This window comes from Diabrotica undecimpunctata, chromosome 8 (assembly GCF_040954645.1).
Source record: "Diabrotica undecimpunctata isolate CICGRU chromosome 8, icDiaUnde3, whole genome shotgun sequence".
NCBI lineage: Eukaryota > Metazoa > Arthropoda > Insecta > Coleoptera > Chrysomelidae > Diabrotica > Diabrotica undecimpunctata.
The window spans coordinates 67,299,031-67,315,683 of NC_092810.1; the positions used below are offsets into that span (position 1 = coordinate 67,299,031).

A 16,653-nucleotide genomic window follows, 5' to 3' on the forward strand; every position below is an offset into this window, starting at 1 on the left:
ATAAGGTTTTAAAACAAAATACATTAGTAAATATATCTGAGGGTAATTTTATATTAATTATTATTCTACCAAAGATAAACAGAAAAGAAAATAACAAAAGATCAAGGAGTGAAAAATAAACATTTCTTTATCTCAATAACATATTAGCCCGTCCCTCTAATGGCAAAGTTGGAATAATATTTAATATCAGATGGAATAATAGATATTTAGTAAACAAAAAAACTAATAAAAGAATAACAGAATTTGAATTCTTCGTTTAAAATTATTTATGTTTTTTATCTCCTATCCTTATGTTTTATTACCTTACTTAATATTTTGATAGTTCCCCAGAATATACTACATTATTATTAAAACTATTAATATAGTGACATTCATATTTACCAAAGGTTCTTTCGTTTTAGTCTTTTTCCCTCTCTGTTCCAATCCTTTGTTACCCATGATAGGAGCCCTTTTAAAGGAACCTGTGTTTGGTATAAAACTAGATGCGGTCGATATTTCTGGGTAGGAATGCGCACCTGAGTCATCTGTATCGGGCGTTTGATCTTGAAGATCGCTTTCGCTATCACATTTGGTACCTGCTGTTAAGGTTTGAAGCTCTCTTGTCAGTCCTGAAAAAAAAATCGAAATAATAGGCTGTTCAAAAGTTTTGCGTTTCGATAAGAGAGGGCAGCCTAAATTTCAATTCAATCATTTCAATCTGTCAATTCATTATTTGTATACAAGCCATATAGTATAGACGTGTCACAATACTTTTTACAATGGAAAATATCAGGTGTCGTGCAGTGATTTCATTTTCATTTTTGAAGGGTTTAAAAGGAAAGGAAATTTATAAACGAACGTTGAAAGTGTATAAGGGCTCTTCGTCTTCAGTTAGTACTAAAGAAAGATGGATTGCTGAATTTAAACAAAGCTGAATGTGGTCGTACAAGCCTTGAAGCCGATCCACGTCAAGGACGTCCAAAAACAACTACAACACCAGAAATCGTAGAAAAAATACAGGATGTCGAATTGAAAAATCGGCGAGCGAGTGATAAGAGATTTAGTACAAGCTTTAGGCATCTCATTTGGGTAGTGTAAGTAATTTTTTGGTCGGTCAGATAGCCAAGCGGGCTGGGCGGCCGGCTTCTCATTCGCTTCACTGCGAGTAGTTCAGTGGACGTGGGTTCGGTCCCCAGCTCGGTGTACAGAAAAACAAAAAGTCTAACGCAGCAGTTTAAAATTCTAGATGAATCTGCGGCTTAGACTAGAATATGCTGGTGTCTGATCGGCCTATGGTGGAGCAGTACGGCAAGAGATAAGGGCTTGCGGCTCGGTGATACTCCTCCATAGATCCCTACCGGAAGGGCGTGACGCCTAAAGTACCGGGTATATATATATATATATATATATATATATATATATATATATAAGTAATATTTTGACTGAAGTATTCGGTTTCAGAAAGATGTGTTTACAATGGGTGCCGCATTCGCTAACAATGGAACTAGGGATCGCAATCCAGCAGCATTTTCAGTCCATCTGGAGTTTTACAAAATTGGCCTGAATCCAGCTGGATCCAGCAAAATGTGGAATCAAAATAAAAACACGATTGTATGGTTTTTTTGTTCATTTATTTAAGCTTTTTAGTACAAACTAAATAAATATTAGAAATAAAAATGATCAGATGTATATAATCAAATAAGGACGTAAAAACAGTCCCAATTCGCAATCAATCTTACCTCTCTTTAACTTAAAATGACTAGAGCAAATGCTACAATTATCATGAGCTTCCAAAAAAACTCGTCTTCAGTAAGCCATGGAAGTGAAACATAGGGCTTTCCTTGTGTGGGCTGAGAATTGTCACGAATAAAATGTTATCCAAATGAACTTATCTGTTGTAAGAGTAATTCATTTGAAGCAAATTTCATTGATGGGAATTTTGAGCTGATACAAGTAATATGTTTTTCTTATATAGCAAACTGAGGACTAGTTTTTTTTTTAATCTCATGATAAAAATCAGTCTGTATTCTAAATTTCTAAACAAGAGAAACATAGATTATTTAGTTTTTTGAAAGTGAGACCTTAAAAAACTTATTTTATTTATCGTCTTATCGCCTAACCTACTTCGCACATAACTGTTGCGGAGAAACCCCTTTCGGCTTCAACGCTGGTCGTCAAGTAGTCATAAACCATGAACAAATGATCGCTTTTCACTCCTTCGGTCTCATAAACGGTCATTTCCTTTTTCAAAATCTTGTACCTGTAATTTCAGAGAGGCACCGTTCCGCGATTATGTTGCGTAGTGCTTCCGATAGCTCGGCACTAAGGCTAGAGTCCTGGCTATTTAGTTTGTTTTAAGACACATTTCATGGTTGTGTCGGTCGTTATCAAAATGGACTCTCTTCTGCAAAGAGTTTCTACAGCCAGTTTCACCAATTGAAGAGTGCTGATCAACTCACTGATTATTGACCACCCGCCAGCAGAAATAGCAGAATCAATGTATCTCAACGCTTTATCGATGCAAACTTTTAGGCTGTAGAAACATTCCAGCATACTAAGCAAAACTGTTCCACCTGGTGCGGCAGTCAAGAATAAAACTTAATTCCTTGCCTTTTACTTCCTTGACATATTTTTGCAACAACATGTCGTCTTTGGTAAGTGATTTTTTTTTAAAGTTTTAACAACTTTTCGCATTTTCATGAGCAGATCGCTGTAACGAGGAATTAATTTAACAGGGCTCGTCGATGTTGGTTCGATTGATATTGCCAATCTTTTATTCATCTCTGTCTCCATATCTTTATTTTCGTCTTCATATTCATCAGTGTCGTCTATTGCTGCTTGTTCTACTTCTCTTTGAGGTTTCTTTTTATACAGCACGTCTACTACAGCCAAATGAATTCCATGTGCGTAGCACAGTTGTTGATAGCAAGGCATGAGCTTGCCAACTTTCACTATAACGGCTGCCCCGTCGGTTGTGATACCAATGGTGTCGGATTCATAAACCAAAAATTTACGACAGTTCTGCCACTAATTCAGTGTAGTGTTTGGCAGTACACGAGTCGTGAATTCAGATCAAACCTAGATTAAAATGTTCTGTAAATGTGCAAATGCAAATTGAGATTTATGTATCTGTGATTTTTTGGGAGGACCTCTCGTCGAAGCCCAACGAAAATCTTTGTAAATTAGTAAATTCTTTTATAAGACTTGCTTGGACTTTCTCTGCATACCTGTAAATTATCGCTCTTATAGTGTTCGGAGAAGTTGGCAATTGAAATCCACTTTTGACGAATAACCGTCACAAGTGGGGTGAGGTACAAAATGAACTTTTTCTCTTTCAAAGTAGGAATCAATAGTCTTCGACTTTTTGCTCGGTACTACTTCCTGACTATCTTGATCTTTTAACGAGGTTGCTTTGGCGGCATTGGAAGCTGGTATAATGGTGCTGGTGCGTGAAGAACTGACGTTGACATTGATACAATATATCTTTTTCGAATGGCCTTTTAAGACTGTTCTTGAGCGGTTGTTAATCAACAATTTTTTTGAGCATAAAAAGCATATTGCACTTCGCCCCTCATCCAGTTTTGTGAAAAAGTCCCAACATTTTTTTTTATTATATTCAAGAGAAATTTTTAATATGATAATGATATTGAAGTAACTGGAGCAGCATTAAATCTGAAAGAAAAAAACGTATGTGAAATAAGATGTAGGTATAACTTATCCAGATAAAGAAACAATCTGTAAATGGCGACGGCTATCTGAGCGTGAGCGTGAGTGAGAAAACAAGAACGCCTGATATATGTGTGAGTGAAAAAGCATGACCACCGGCAGCCCTTTATAGACTTTCTTTATCTGGACGAGTTATATTTGTTAAAAGTTTTGATTGAAAAAAAAAAAATTAACAAACACACACTATCATCGTCCTGTGGTAAAAGGTCGCACTAGCACTGTGATAAGAACAGTGTTGATAGCTAGGAAGTGTACTGTTGACTGGCGTTCCTTATTCAATTACCTTACATAAATAAAATCAAATGATGTTCTAATTATAAATAATGCTAAATTATTAGATATTTAGTCAAATTACTTACCATTCAGTTTCCAAACACACACCGCTTTACGGTAGATTGAAAGAGTCACTTATTAGGCGCGAAAGAGGTCTAAAAGTCTAAGAGTCAAAGGGTAGGCGTAGGCGGTGCAGCCGAGAGAGAGAGAGAGAGAGAGAGAGAGAGAGAGGGTGAGAGAGAGGGGGAGAGAGAGGGGGCGACGTGACGTTGCAGTTCAATCGCACTTGTGGCACGTGCTACCTGCTAGCGCGACAGAATGGCAAGTAGCCCACTCGCAGATTTGAATAAAGAGGCTAATGAAGACATGAAGTCACTTATTTCGAATTTAACACGTTTGCGGATCCGCGCTGCTCGATCCAGTATGTAAAAAACGCTGGATTGCTGGATGCTGAATCCGGCAATTGCAATTGCAATACAAACACATACAACAAAACCACATTCGCATACAACAAAACCACATTCGAATGTGACTTTCCCACATTCGAATATGACTGTCTCAGCAACATTTAGAGCATTTTCGAAAGGATGAAGTGCATTTTGTGCGTCGATTCATCACTATCGATGAGACTATCAACATAATCCTGAATCACAAAAAAAGGCTAAAGAGTTATGTGAACTTAGTTCTTCCACTCCGAAACCAGTTCGTGTCCAGAAACCGGCCAAGAAGGTGTTAGCATCCGTTTTTGGAATACGAAAGGAATTTTGTTGGTGGATTACTTTAAAATGTGCAAAACATAAATTCTAAATATTATCGTAACCTGTTAGACCACCTGAAACAAAAAATTCGTGAAAAAAGACCCAGATTGCAGGAAAAAAAAATCCTATTTTATCAGGACGCACCGTGTCATATGAGCATTTTGGCAATGGCTAAAATCCATAAATTAAAGTTCTAATTGTTGGATCATCCACCGTATTCACCAGATTTGACCACTAGCTATTTCCATCTATTTCAATACCTAAAAAAATCATGCATAGAAAGCAGTTTTTAACAAAACTAATGAAGTCATAAACAGCTGTGGAAGCGTATTTTCCAGATTCTCATTTCAGGGATGGAATTCATAAATTGGAATCTCGTTGGAACAAGTGTTTGAACAAATATACACTGTTTTAAATTTCATTTCTTTAACATAACTTTATTAAAATTTGCGTTTTCTATAAGTTAGTTTTGTCCACTATTAATTTGGAAACCTATAAAAAAGATAGTTTAGGTGTTATACATTTCGCTGCATTACTATTTTGGATCAATATGTTTAAAACAAGAAATTATTGGTATTACATATTACGGTTTCAAATAGATTTTATTTATTTATTTATAAGTTAAATAAGCGTTAAAATGAAATTTAGTTGTTATAATAATAAATAAAAGACGATTATAATTATTTTATAATAACTTCTGATTCTTGGGCTTATGCTTTCCAGTGTATGTTATGAGTAAGTCTCTTAGTCACGATTTTTTTTGTCCCGATATTTTTATTACTTTTAATTTTTTTACTTCTTTGAAATGGTCCTTACCACATTTTGGACATCGGCAACTGCTCTTCATATATTTGTGTTGTGTATTAGAAAGTCGTTTCAGATGATTTATTACTATAATAAATAATTACTATAATATAATTACTAAATATAATAGTCACTTTTGATTACCGAATTGCTTTTTATCATGAACATTCTTAGAGCTAAAAAAATACCATAAAACAAAATTTTATAAATACCATTAAGATCAGTCCCATCTTCTCCTTGAATTTCTCCTTGTCCTTGATCCTCATATGTACTATCTCTAAAAGAACTACAAGAAGACAGCAAGCTAAAATTTAAAATTAATATTGTTATTAAACGACATTAAAATATAAAAGCTATTAAACACTAAAAGTAAAATATGTCTTAAAATCAAACATTCATTTTGCATTTGTAGAACATGTTATGTGGGCATCAATCACATCGAGCGTTGAGTGCAAGTCAAGCATTCTCATTAATATTAGATAAATCAATAGGCGAAGCAATGAAGCAGTAAAAAGCCTAAAATCTACCAAATTTTGGCAGTAGGATGGATCTCAATGAAACCAAACTTTTTGCATTCGATTCGTATGAGTGTCAGGAAATTTTGTTAACAAAAATGATGATGTGGAAATGAAAATTGCGTTATTGATCAACGAAAATGCATGTTTCAAAGTGAATTGCGAAGTGATGAAAAATAATTCATTTGTAATTCGGAAATAATTAAAAGAAATGCGTTCAATATTACTACTCGGGGATTTTTCAGGTACTAAATACGAATATCATGACTGCGATGGTCTCCGAGGTACCTGGTGTACCTGGGCTCCGTCTCCTGGAATTTTATGGAAATTCGATAGAAAATCAGTGCACAGTCGTTACTTGGTGGGTTTTGGGGGTCGCTGATCTCGAATATCATAACGATGATTGTCTCCGATGCCCCAGGGACCCAGGACAGGTCTCGTCTCCTGGAGTTTTGTGGAAATTTAATACAAATTCAGTGAAAAGTTGGGGTTTTTAGGCTCGCTTAACACTAAAAACCCACGAGTAACGAGTTAGCACTGATTTTGTATCGAATTTCCGCGAAATTCTAGGAGACGATGCCCCTTCCTGTGCACCAGGTGCCTCGCACATCACCGCTGACATAATATTAGTGTTCAACGACCCAAAAATTACTGCGTAATGAGTTTCAACTGATTTTGTATGGAATTTCCACAAAACTCCAGGAGTAGAGGCCGTACTGGGCACCAGATACCTCGCACATCATCGCCGACATGATATTAGTGTTCAGAGAATCCAAAAACCACCGAGTAACGAGTTTGTAATGATTTTATATCGAATTTTTACAAAACTCTAGGAGACGAGGGCCCTTCCTGTGCACCAGGTGCCTCGCACACCATCGTTGACATAATATTAGTGTCCAGCGACCCCAAAAACCTCTGAGTATAATGAGTTTGAACTGATTTTGTATCGAATTTCCACAAATCTCTAGGATACGAGGTCCGCCCTGTGCTCTAGGTGTCTCGCACACTATCGCCGACATGATATTAGTGTTCAGCGATCTCAAAAATCCTGAATAATGAGTTTGCACTGGTTTTGTATCGAATTTTCAAACAACTCAAAGAGACGATGCTAAAGTGCACCAGGTGCCTCGGAGAATATCGCCATCATGATATTCATGTTCAGTGACCCCAAAAACCACCAGTAGTAATATTGAGCTTATTTCCGATTTACAATTTATCATTTTCATCACTTCGAAATACACTTTGGAAAATGCATTTTCCTTGTTCAATAATGAAATTTTCATTTACACACCATCATTCCTGACACTCATACGAAACGAATGCAAAAAGTTTCATTCATTGAGATCCATCCTACTGCAAAAATTTGGTAGGTTTATGCCTTCATGGCATTTGTGCCTTTATGCTTCATTACCTCTCCTACAATGACGCTATTATACTCACGAATAATATAGAAGATATATTATGATAAAACTTAACAGCATTATTTAAATCCGTTAGTAATCAATACAGACTTAAAATAAACAACAGCAATGTCTTCTTTTGAAGATTGGTGATCATTATAATTATATCACAATTACGTTTGAGGTAATTTATATCCAGATTTCAGTAAATAAACCACAAGTCGAATATCTTGAGATTATCGTCTTAATTATCTAGCGCAGCAGTACCGACAATGTAAAAAATTCTTTATATTTCCTTGTTATCGCGTCTTAAGTGTTCTTAGACCTTCAAACCTTTTAAATTATCTAGAGTTGATGGCCAAGATATTAAAGATATAGATCATCTAGCAACACCTTCTTACGTGTATTTTCAGGGCATTACTAACCCGGGGACATCTACTGGAGATGTCCAAAATGAGAAAAAAAATTGGAAGATTAAATATATGTAACTACGATAGACTATCGTCCTATAAGCCTAACTTCCGCTGGCCTCAAAAAGGTGGAAAGAGTGGTGAATAGATAGTCTGCCTATTCATACAAATCAGTTTACTTATAGAGGGGAATTCTCAGCGGAGACAGATTTTTCACAGAGTGAGTTGAGTTATACGTTCGAAAAAGAATACTTTGTGATTGGTGTATTTATGGACGCAGGAGGAGCTTTTAGCCACACACCTCCGCGAAGGAGCCGTAGAAAGGACAGCTCCGAGGGCAGTCGGAGATCGACTGAAAGATATTCGAGAAAGGATAATAACTTCAATTTTTGGCAGCTGTGGTCAGACGAGAACTGTCATCAAGTGTGCGTGATCCTGGTAACTATGGGCTAATAAGAAAGTCCCATAGGACACTTGGTAAAGCACGTCTGCGATGGATCATCATATGCAATTTACCTTGGAAAGATATCAACAAGGTGGTGTGTCAGAACAGAGGGACGGAGCTCAAACTGAACTTATTATTTTACAAAAAAAAACATCAGGTAGGGGCATATACAGCTAAATTTATAGGCACAGATTAGAACAAACAGTAAAACAGTAGAGACAAACGTAAATATAGTATAGAATAGTCCATTTGATTAAGTCCTCTATTTTGAGCAGTCAGAGAAAATGTGGTCTTCTATTTCTTTATACTTCGATATAAATAATTACTCTCCAGTATTTTGATTTTTTGCAAGTGTACTGGATTCTATGTTTGGCCAAACTTTACTCTGGTGTAGTGGTTAAACTTCATCTGTCACGTATTTAAGAGTAACTCAGACACACAGTTAAACTGGCAGAATCACTTAGAACACACACAGAGAGGAGTTTCATGAGGCATTTGGGCTGTATAGAGTACCTTTGGTAATACCCAGGAAGCTTAAACCCAAAACGGTTCTCTATCTGGCTCTACAAGGCCGTGCTAGTATTCAACGTAGCACATGCATCTTAGTGTGGTGTCCTAAACAGCATTTCTAGGGATGCTGTTGAATGTACTCTTTTGTATCTTAAAACAAAGGAGTGTGGGGTAAGAACAGCACACAAATTGAACTGATATAGGCATTCGACACCAGGGAGTACACATAGTTATTTGTCGTTGCTCGAGGACCTCCTTGAGATTAGAAGAAATAAGCAAACTCCTAGGTCTTTCTCTGCAAATTATTTGTCCGACGAGGCCAATGGTGGTTCGAGGAATTTTTCCCGACAGTAGAGGAAATTTGCGGCACAGAATCAGGAAGACTGATCGGTTTTAGGAGGAAAGATCGATTACCAAAGTGAGCAGCCGGAAAAAGAAGGCGGACACAATGCACTTTTAATTTAAGTGTTGGAGGCTGGAGCCCCCCTCCATACTTCATTCAAATATTCATCAAGTTTTCAGTATAACTAATTTGAATTTAAATAATTTAACAATATATTTTAACGTTACGATTTAACTACAAGTTTATTAATTAGTGAATGGTTTGTTTTTCAGTAAGTACTTTTTTTCAATACACTTATATTTTATTTATTCAACCCTATAGGTTTTGAAAGCCTATGACTACCTTACGTTACAACGCCATACCATACAAACCGATCATTATAAAATTCTAAATACAATATATTTGCTCATGTTCTTTGCATTTTTACTTCAATCATATAATTTCATTATTGATGCGGTCTTCCTTTTTAAGGATTTTGTCATTAATGACTTTAAATATAAACCTTGGTTAAATTTAGGTCGTCATACATAATCTCTATTTCTTCCCCCTTTCCTTTTTTCTATTCCAAAAGATTTGCCTATACATTTCTTCTTAAATAACGACCTTAGCCCTTTGCTATATTATCTTAACATATTTCTAGCGAGCAGATTTTCAGCTTTTCTTAATACCCAGGTCTCAAGCTAGTGTGTAAACCCGATTTTTGTCTTGTAGTCTTGTATAGAGTAAATCAAGTTATAGTATTTTTATTTTAAAAATTGTATTTATATGCGATTAAACCACAATTGATTGTTTTGACATTTCGACCTCCAATCCAGAAATTGTTTTCAAAAAAGATTATTATAAAACACGGAGTTATTTTAACCTGCAGTTGTTTATTAATTATCGCTTTATTTCAGTCAATTTAAAATTCTGAAATTCTGATTTTTGTGTGTATTATTTTGTATTTATTAATCCATTAATGTTGGTATATTCTTGTTGGTGACTTCTTTTAGTATTGGTAACCAGAGTATGCTATATTCTGTTGATGAGTTTGCTATACATTTTTCTCCATTAAGTAAGATTTTTTGAGCTTTTTTAAAGAAAAAGTTCTTTCCATATATGACGAGATCATTACCGTTGGTCATTTCTGATGGATTTATCAAATCTTGTAGATAGCAGGGAGTTCATTCCACACGTCCGACCACTTAGCACCGAGAACAAAGCTGTCGTCAGCGAGCTGTTTAGCGATTGCAGGTGGTTTGTTGCCAACCGGAGCACATCTGATGTATGGGCAGTTCAGGGTTGTTCTTGATGTTATTATATTCCGTTAAGAGCGCTTTATATCTGCACAGAAACCTGATAAACCAGTAACCATCCTCAGTGTTCTATATAGTTGGACGTCAATTATTTTAGATTGGCGCGATTTTTGTAAAAGGAGACGTTTCATTGCTATGCACAGAGGAAGTGATTCAGGTTTTTTACAGGGTAGTTTAAATATGTTTATCTTAATGAAAAATGTCAATCATTATGATGATAAGAACTCTCAATGTTTTAGAAAAGTTGTTTTTAAAGGGAGACACCGCAGATTTATTAAAGAACAAAAGTAATATCGGTCCAAAAAATATAAAATACTCGCTGTGAAACATGCGATAACAAAATAGTTTCAGAACCATATTAATATTTGATACATCTTTGTATTCTAATTCTGGAGGACAATGAACCCTATATTCCTTATATTTTAGTCTTTTCATATATCAAGAAAGCTAGTTCAATATCGCATTCCATCTTTTAGATGTCCCTTACTAGCCAGCATAATGTTTCAATTTATAGTACAATTCTAAAGCAAACAATAACAAACCTTGTACGCTTCGGAGGAGCAGGTGCAGGCATTCCTTTTTTGTTTGTAGACCGTCTCATTTGAACATTATTCTTCGATCCACCAGTAAAAGTAGACAGTTTAGTAGATGTATTATTGAGATCTAAAATATTGAGAAATCACGAATATTTTACAGTTCAAAAAAAATCTTGTAAATCTTGGGAGTAAATTCATTTCTATCTAGAAACAATAGAAATGTATTTACTCTAATATGTTGACAATATGTAAACAACGATGAAATCAAATTTTAATGAAAATTATAAAATGAAATAAAACAATGTTTAAACATCACCGGTTTCTATGAAATGATTTTCAGTATTGCAATGATACAGTTCTCACTAACTAGATTGGCGATCTTTCTAGGAACATATCATTTATAAAAATTGATATCTGTATATTTTCTTGTTTTAATTCTATTTAAAAACTTTTACTGTTGTTTTTGTTTTCTTTCCGGACATTTCTTAGTTGATATATTCCCTTTTGTATTTTATCTTACACCGGAAGATATTAACTTCATAGTTTTTTGCCAGAAAAGCTGCTTACCTAATTATTTCTTTGTTAATCTTTGGTTGATTGTACTGTAGCATCTTTAATGTCCCGTTCTATATAAAATTTAATTCACGTATTTCAAATTCCATGCTGTATAAGGTTTTAATTCGGCGTCTTACATTTGTATACTCGAACGAAAGTTTTTATTAACACCTCAAAATCTTTGAATAAAACACTTTAGTATCTCTTCAAATACAATAAACAAACTGTACATGTTTATTTTTAAATTTCCTTGGGTAAATCGCTTTTAGAAGTGCGCCACACAAATGAGCATAATGCGTGGTTGTAAAAGCTACTTTATACAGTCTTCTGGGAAAATATTACAGAAAAATGAACTCAGTCATCAGAGGTGTTGATCTGTACTGTACTCCTCATCCAGTTTTTCAGCTTATTGCTTTCGCTATTGATTATATGAAAATTTATTTGTACTTGATTAATGGCGCTTAGTTATTGACAAAATGTTTATTTATAAAACTGATTTTTACAAATAATATACTTATATAATAATAACTTTATAGCTATATTTACTGTATAGCTAAATTGTTAATAATCTTACCACTATGTTCTGTTAATCCAACAAGGCCATGAATATTTCCCGTACTTCCTGAATGAGACTTTTTAAAAGCCATATGTGGAGTTCCTACAGAAACTGATGGAGAGTCATTGCCTTGCAATTGCTTTTCAACCTCTGTTAGAAACAAAAATTAGTAGATTAGGTAAACAAAAAATAACACCATTAAAATTATTATTTTAGTAAGTTTATTAATCCAGTCATTGATGGATCTTTACACAATTAATAGAAACGCAAATAGTCAATTACACAGCATATCTATTAATGCCGCAAAAAGCCTTAAAATTAATAATGTATTGTATTATAGATATTACTATTTATTTATTAAAGATTTTATTGTCATTTTATGATATCTTGAAAAATGCAAAAGATAAAAGTCTAGATATTTATAAATCTAATAAAATTCGTGATTTCAAAAATTGTTAATGTAGTATGGTAATTTATGAACCGACATATGTAATAGAAGTTGTATAAAAAAAACATAAAAAAACGTCAAGGTACCGAGGGGACATAAAAGTGCATACTCAACCACCTCCCTGTCTCCTAGAGTAATAAGCATGCTGTGCCTACAAGATCGAGGCCAAAAATTTCAACAATCAATCTTAAACAATATAACCTTATAACAACATGGTTATAAATTTTCGTAGAATTTTTAAAATAATTTTTTTTTGAAAATAAGAGTGGAACTCAAAACGTCAAACATTAGTTAAAAATGTAATTTTCATTGAATTTAATAATTGTGGCTTAATCCCATATAAACATAATATTTAAATTAGACATGCCAAAAGAAAGTAGTTTCAGAACAAGGTATAAGCAAATAAATACCCGTGGATCAAGTAAAAACATGGCATAGCTTTTTCATTAGGGTGGATTTGTTGATTTTGAACGTGATCCACCCACAATCTACTTGGGCATATGAAGTTGGAAGTCTTAGAACATCCCCTTACAGCCTCGACTTGGTCCATTAAAGTAGTGTTACGATAAATATGACAGTTCAGTAGTTATAAAAGAAAGTGGGTTCAATTTGGATGCAGAAGCAGAGATTGCTGTTGGTGTATTTGGTATATTATGGGGTATTTATGGATTGAGACTTACATCTTTATGTTAATAGAAATATCATTGGAATTTCATTGAATCCATTAAGGTATCAAAGCCTACACAAATTAACGAACGAATTTGTTCGTCTAAATTATTGTATTTAAACAGAATCAAACAAGGCCCAACCAGTCGTTTGAGTTCGGACATGTTCCAACCGATGTCGGAAAATCGGCGAATCATCAAAGGAAATTGGTGTTAGTGTGAACAGTGGATAGAACGTAGCAAACGAATTCGTTAGGAAGTACTGCTTTAATACTAATTTATTTACAAATTAGTTTGAGGAGGCTGTGGAGGCCTCCTTAAGAGGCTGGGTAATGATGTAACATATGGCAGAAGTTGAAATGTTGAACAAGTACTTAAGGCTTTTATTTGTTACCAGAAAGCGAAGGGTGACAGCATTCTTTCCTAAGCAGTAATTGCTTTTTTGAAATTTGTATCATTTTTAGATATGCTAAAATTAGAAAAATTTTAGGACCAATCAAATTTAACAAAATTTCAAAATCTTTCGTAGGCATTCTAGAGGTAACTTGACCTAAATTGTCAGTCGTTAAATAAGTTAACAAGGCATTACCTCCTCTTTTATTCCTCTTTTGTAACAAGCTTGAACAACACACTCTCTTCCTTTTTTGCGGAAAGTCCTACAATAACTATAAAACTAACAGCGCTAATGATTACATCTTCTACATCATCAACAAATGCGAACGTTCGCTACAATATGAATGGTCCTACTTTGTAGAGAACAAATGACCAAGCTAACACCTACGAATTCGTTCCTTTGTTCGTTTTTTTTGTTCACTTTGATTTAAATGCTCCTTTACAATTTCTATAACGTGTTTCCATTGTAATACTGTAGTAATACAGCATAGTGATATATGATAGTATTTACTTAATAATTAATAAACTTTATAAAATTATTTATGGAATTGGCAGTTACCTAATAGAAGTTCATATGTAATAATAAAACAAAACATAGAGACACAAAAATGTTTTTAAATTTCCACAGCAATGTGTAAACTGTGGAAACTAAAACAGTGCTTGTTGTGTTTCTACTTTATAGAATGTCACAAATTTCAGATACAAAACCACTTAATGACTGGACTAGAGTAAACAAAAGTGCTAGTACATAAAATTATCACATCTAATTTTAAGCGATGCAGCTTTAAATTCTCATGAACTTAGGTTCATAAAATTCTGAATAAAAGGTCTGAACATTGTTCCGAAGAACAAAGGTTCCTATACTTTTCATTTAAAATATATTATTAGGAAGAAAAGAACTAAGTAACAGAAAATAGTAAACTAACGTAAAGAATAATAAATTTACAGGGTTCAGTTATAAACTGTTAATAAAATAATAAAATTCATATAAACCCTCAGATACGGGTATAATAAAGCTATACAAATAATCTCAGAATATATTCGGCACATTAAACGATACCAAAAATATATACACTATTATAACCAAAAATCAAAGTAAATATAAAACCTAAACAGCACATCTAGGCTTACTAACTTAAAAACGTTGTCCAAATCATTGGCATTTCTATTCTGGGCTATCGTTTCTGACGCAAAAGTTGCGTAAGCCTTGTGTTATCAACTAACTAGTTCAGTTTTTTAAGCATTTCTTTCTTCTTCTCTCATTTAAATCATCTGTACATCTGTCTGTTCACTTGAACTTTTTATGTTTTAACTATATTTTTTGACACATTCCAAAGTTATTTGGTATTTCTTAATGTCGCTTAGCGATAACAAGAACCATCCAAAAGTCATAAAGGTATTTTTCGGGATTACTTATATTTCAAAGCTTTCGAAGATTACCATTTTAATGTGCCCAGATCAATCAACTTGGTGTCAATTTTTTTTATCAAAAGTATTTTGCCAATAAATTTTAAATCAATTAAAGTATGACATAATAAAATGTGTCTTATAGATTCCTACGAGCCACGTTCGATCCAATGGATGATGATCGTCTTATTCACCCAACAGTTAGTGTATAATTTTCATAATCACCCAAAGTGTATACTACTAGAATTTTTTTTACTTAACATTTCTACGCGTTATACATGACTGTGAACAAGGAGTAGACAATTTAACAAATAACATCAAATATTAAAACTGAGATTTTTGCTTGAAAAGCTCTTTACGGAATGTTGCGATAAGTTGTTACGCTAAAATGTCATATCCTGCTTGAAATTTTAAGATGGTAGTCGAGAAAGCTCTCTATTAAGAAAAAAAAAATTGAATTAAAATTCGTATATAAAGCGATAATCGTTTTTAAAAGAGATGATTATTGGCACGGAGTTGCTATTAAAAAGAAATTCAGTTAAAATGACGAAAAAAGACAAGATGTTATTTACGAACACTCTTTTGATTAATGCGTTAAAAACTGAGAAAATATTAAATTTACACGTAAAATTTTACCTTCTGTTATGCTAGATTCCTGAAACATATTTTCCAGAGCATGATGAATTTCCTTAAATGTTGGTCTATCATTGGCGTGCCACTGCCAACATTGCCTCATTAATTCATAAATTTTCGGCGGACACCCTGGTGGGCATTCCATTCTGTAGCCCTTTTCTAACATGTGGTAAACGTCTGTAAGATCTACACCGGGGTATGGTGACATTCCGTACGTAGCGATCTCCCATAATAGTATTCCAAAAGCCCAAACATCTGATTTAGTAGAAAACTTATTGTAAGCTAGACCTTCAGGCGCAGTCCATTTTATAGGGAATTTGGCACCGGCATGAGCAGTATAGGTATCGTCACGCATTAACCTAAAATTCATACATACTAAACTATATATAAATTACTTAAACTACTTAAATTACTAAAAAATACAATAAAATGATAACAGCGAGAGAGTTATAAACGAAATATGTTTAAATTATTATTTTAATTATAAATTTAACGAGAATTAAACATCTTTTGTGGCGTTGTAGCATTTTTTTACCGCCCAATTTTCTCACTTTTCACTTTTGAGAGTATGTCGTATATAATTACGAAACATTTTTTAATGAGTGTTAAAATAAAATTTTACTGCGCAGTTGTAACACTTATGCTATGCATTTTGGCCGGAAAAGGCCACTTAAGGAAAAAAGTTAGTCTCGTGGATAGTGATACCATTTTTGACAGTCGACTTGATCAATTATTAACAAGCTCCATTAAGTCATAGAATACTTGATAACTACATTCAGTTGGGAGGCAGTAGCTAATATTTAGTAGGTTTTAGCATTTTAACATCTAAGGTGAAGCCATTATGCGCGAAGTAATCTCAGAGTGGGAAGGAGGCATTTGCATTGGCGGCAGAAGGATCTACAACAGATGATATAACGGTTTTCGACGAATCCTTGTAAGAATTGTCAGAACTGCTAGAGCGACTGGAATGAGTGAGTTTTGACGCAGGTCCATCAATAAATC

The 16,653-nt window shown here is 34.0% G+C and overlaps 1 protein-coding gene across 3 annotated transcripts in view; it reads right to left on the reverse strand.

Annotated features, from left to right (window-relative positions):
• The window catches only part of Abl (tyrosine-protein kinase Abl), a 152,545-nt gene that overhangs the window by 32,319 nt on the left and 103,573 nt on the right, over positions 1-16,653 (reverse strand). For all 3 annotated transcript variants that reach the window (XM_072540430.1, XM_072540429.1, XM_072540431.1), the window contains 5 exons: positions 15,655-16,010; positions 12,124-12,255; positions 11,001-11,121; positions 5,753-5,844; positions 382-608 (listed from right to left, as the gene is read on the reverse strand). In XM_072540430.1, coding sequence (XP_072396531.1) covers positions 382-608; positions 5,753-5,844; positions 11,001-11,121; positions 12,124-12,255; positions 15,655-16,010 — 928 coding nt within the window. The remainder of the gene's footprint in view (positions 1-381; positions 609-5,752; positions 5,845-11,000; positions 11,122-12,123; positions 12,256-15,654; positions 16,011-16,653) is intronic.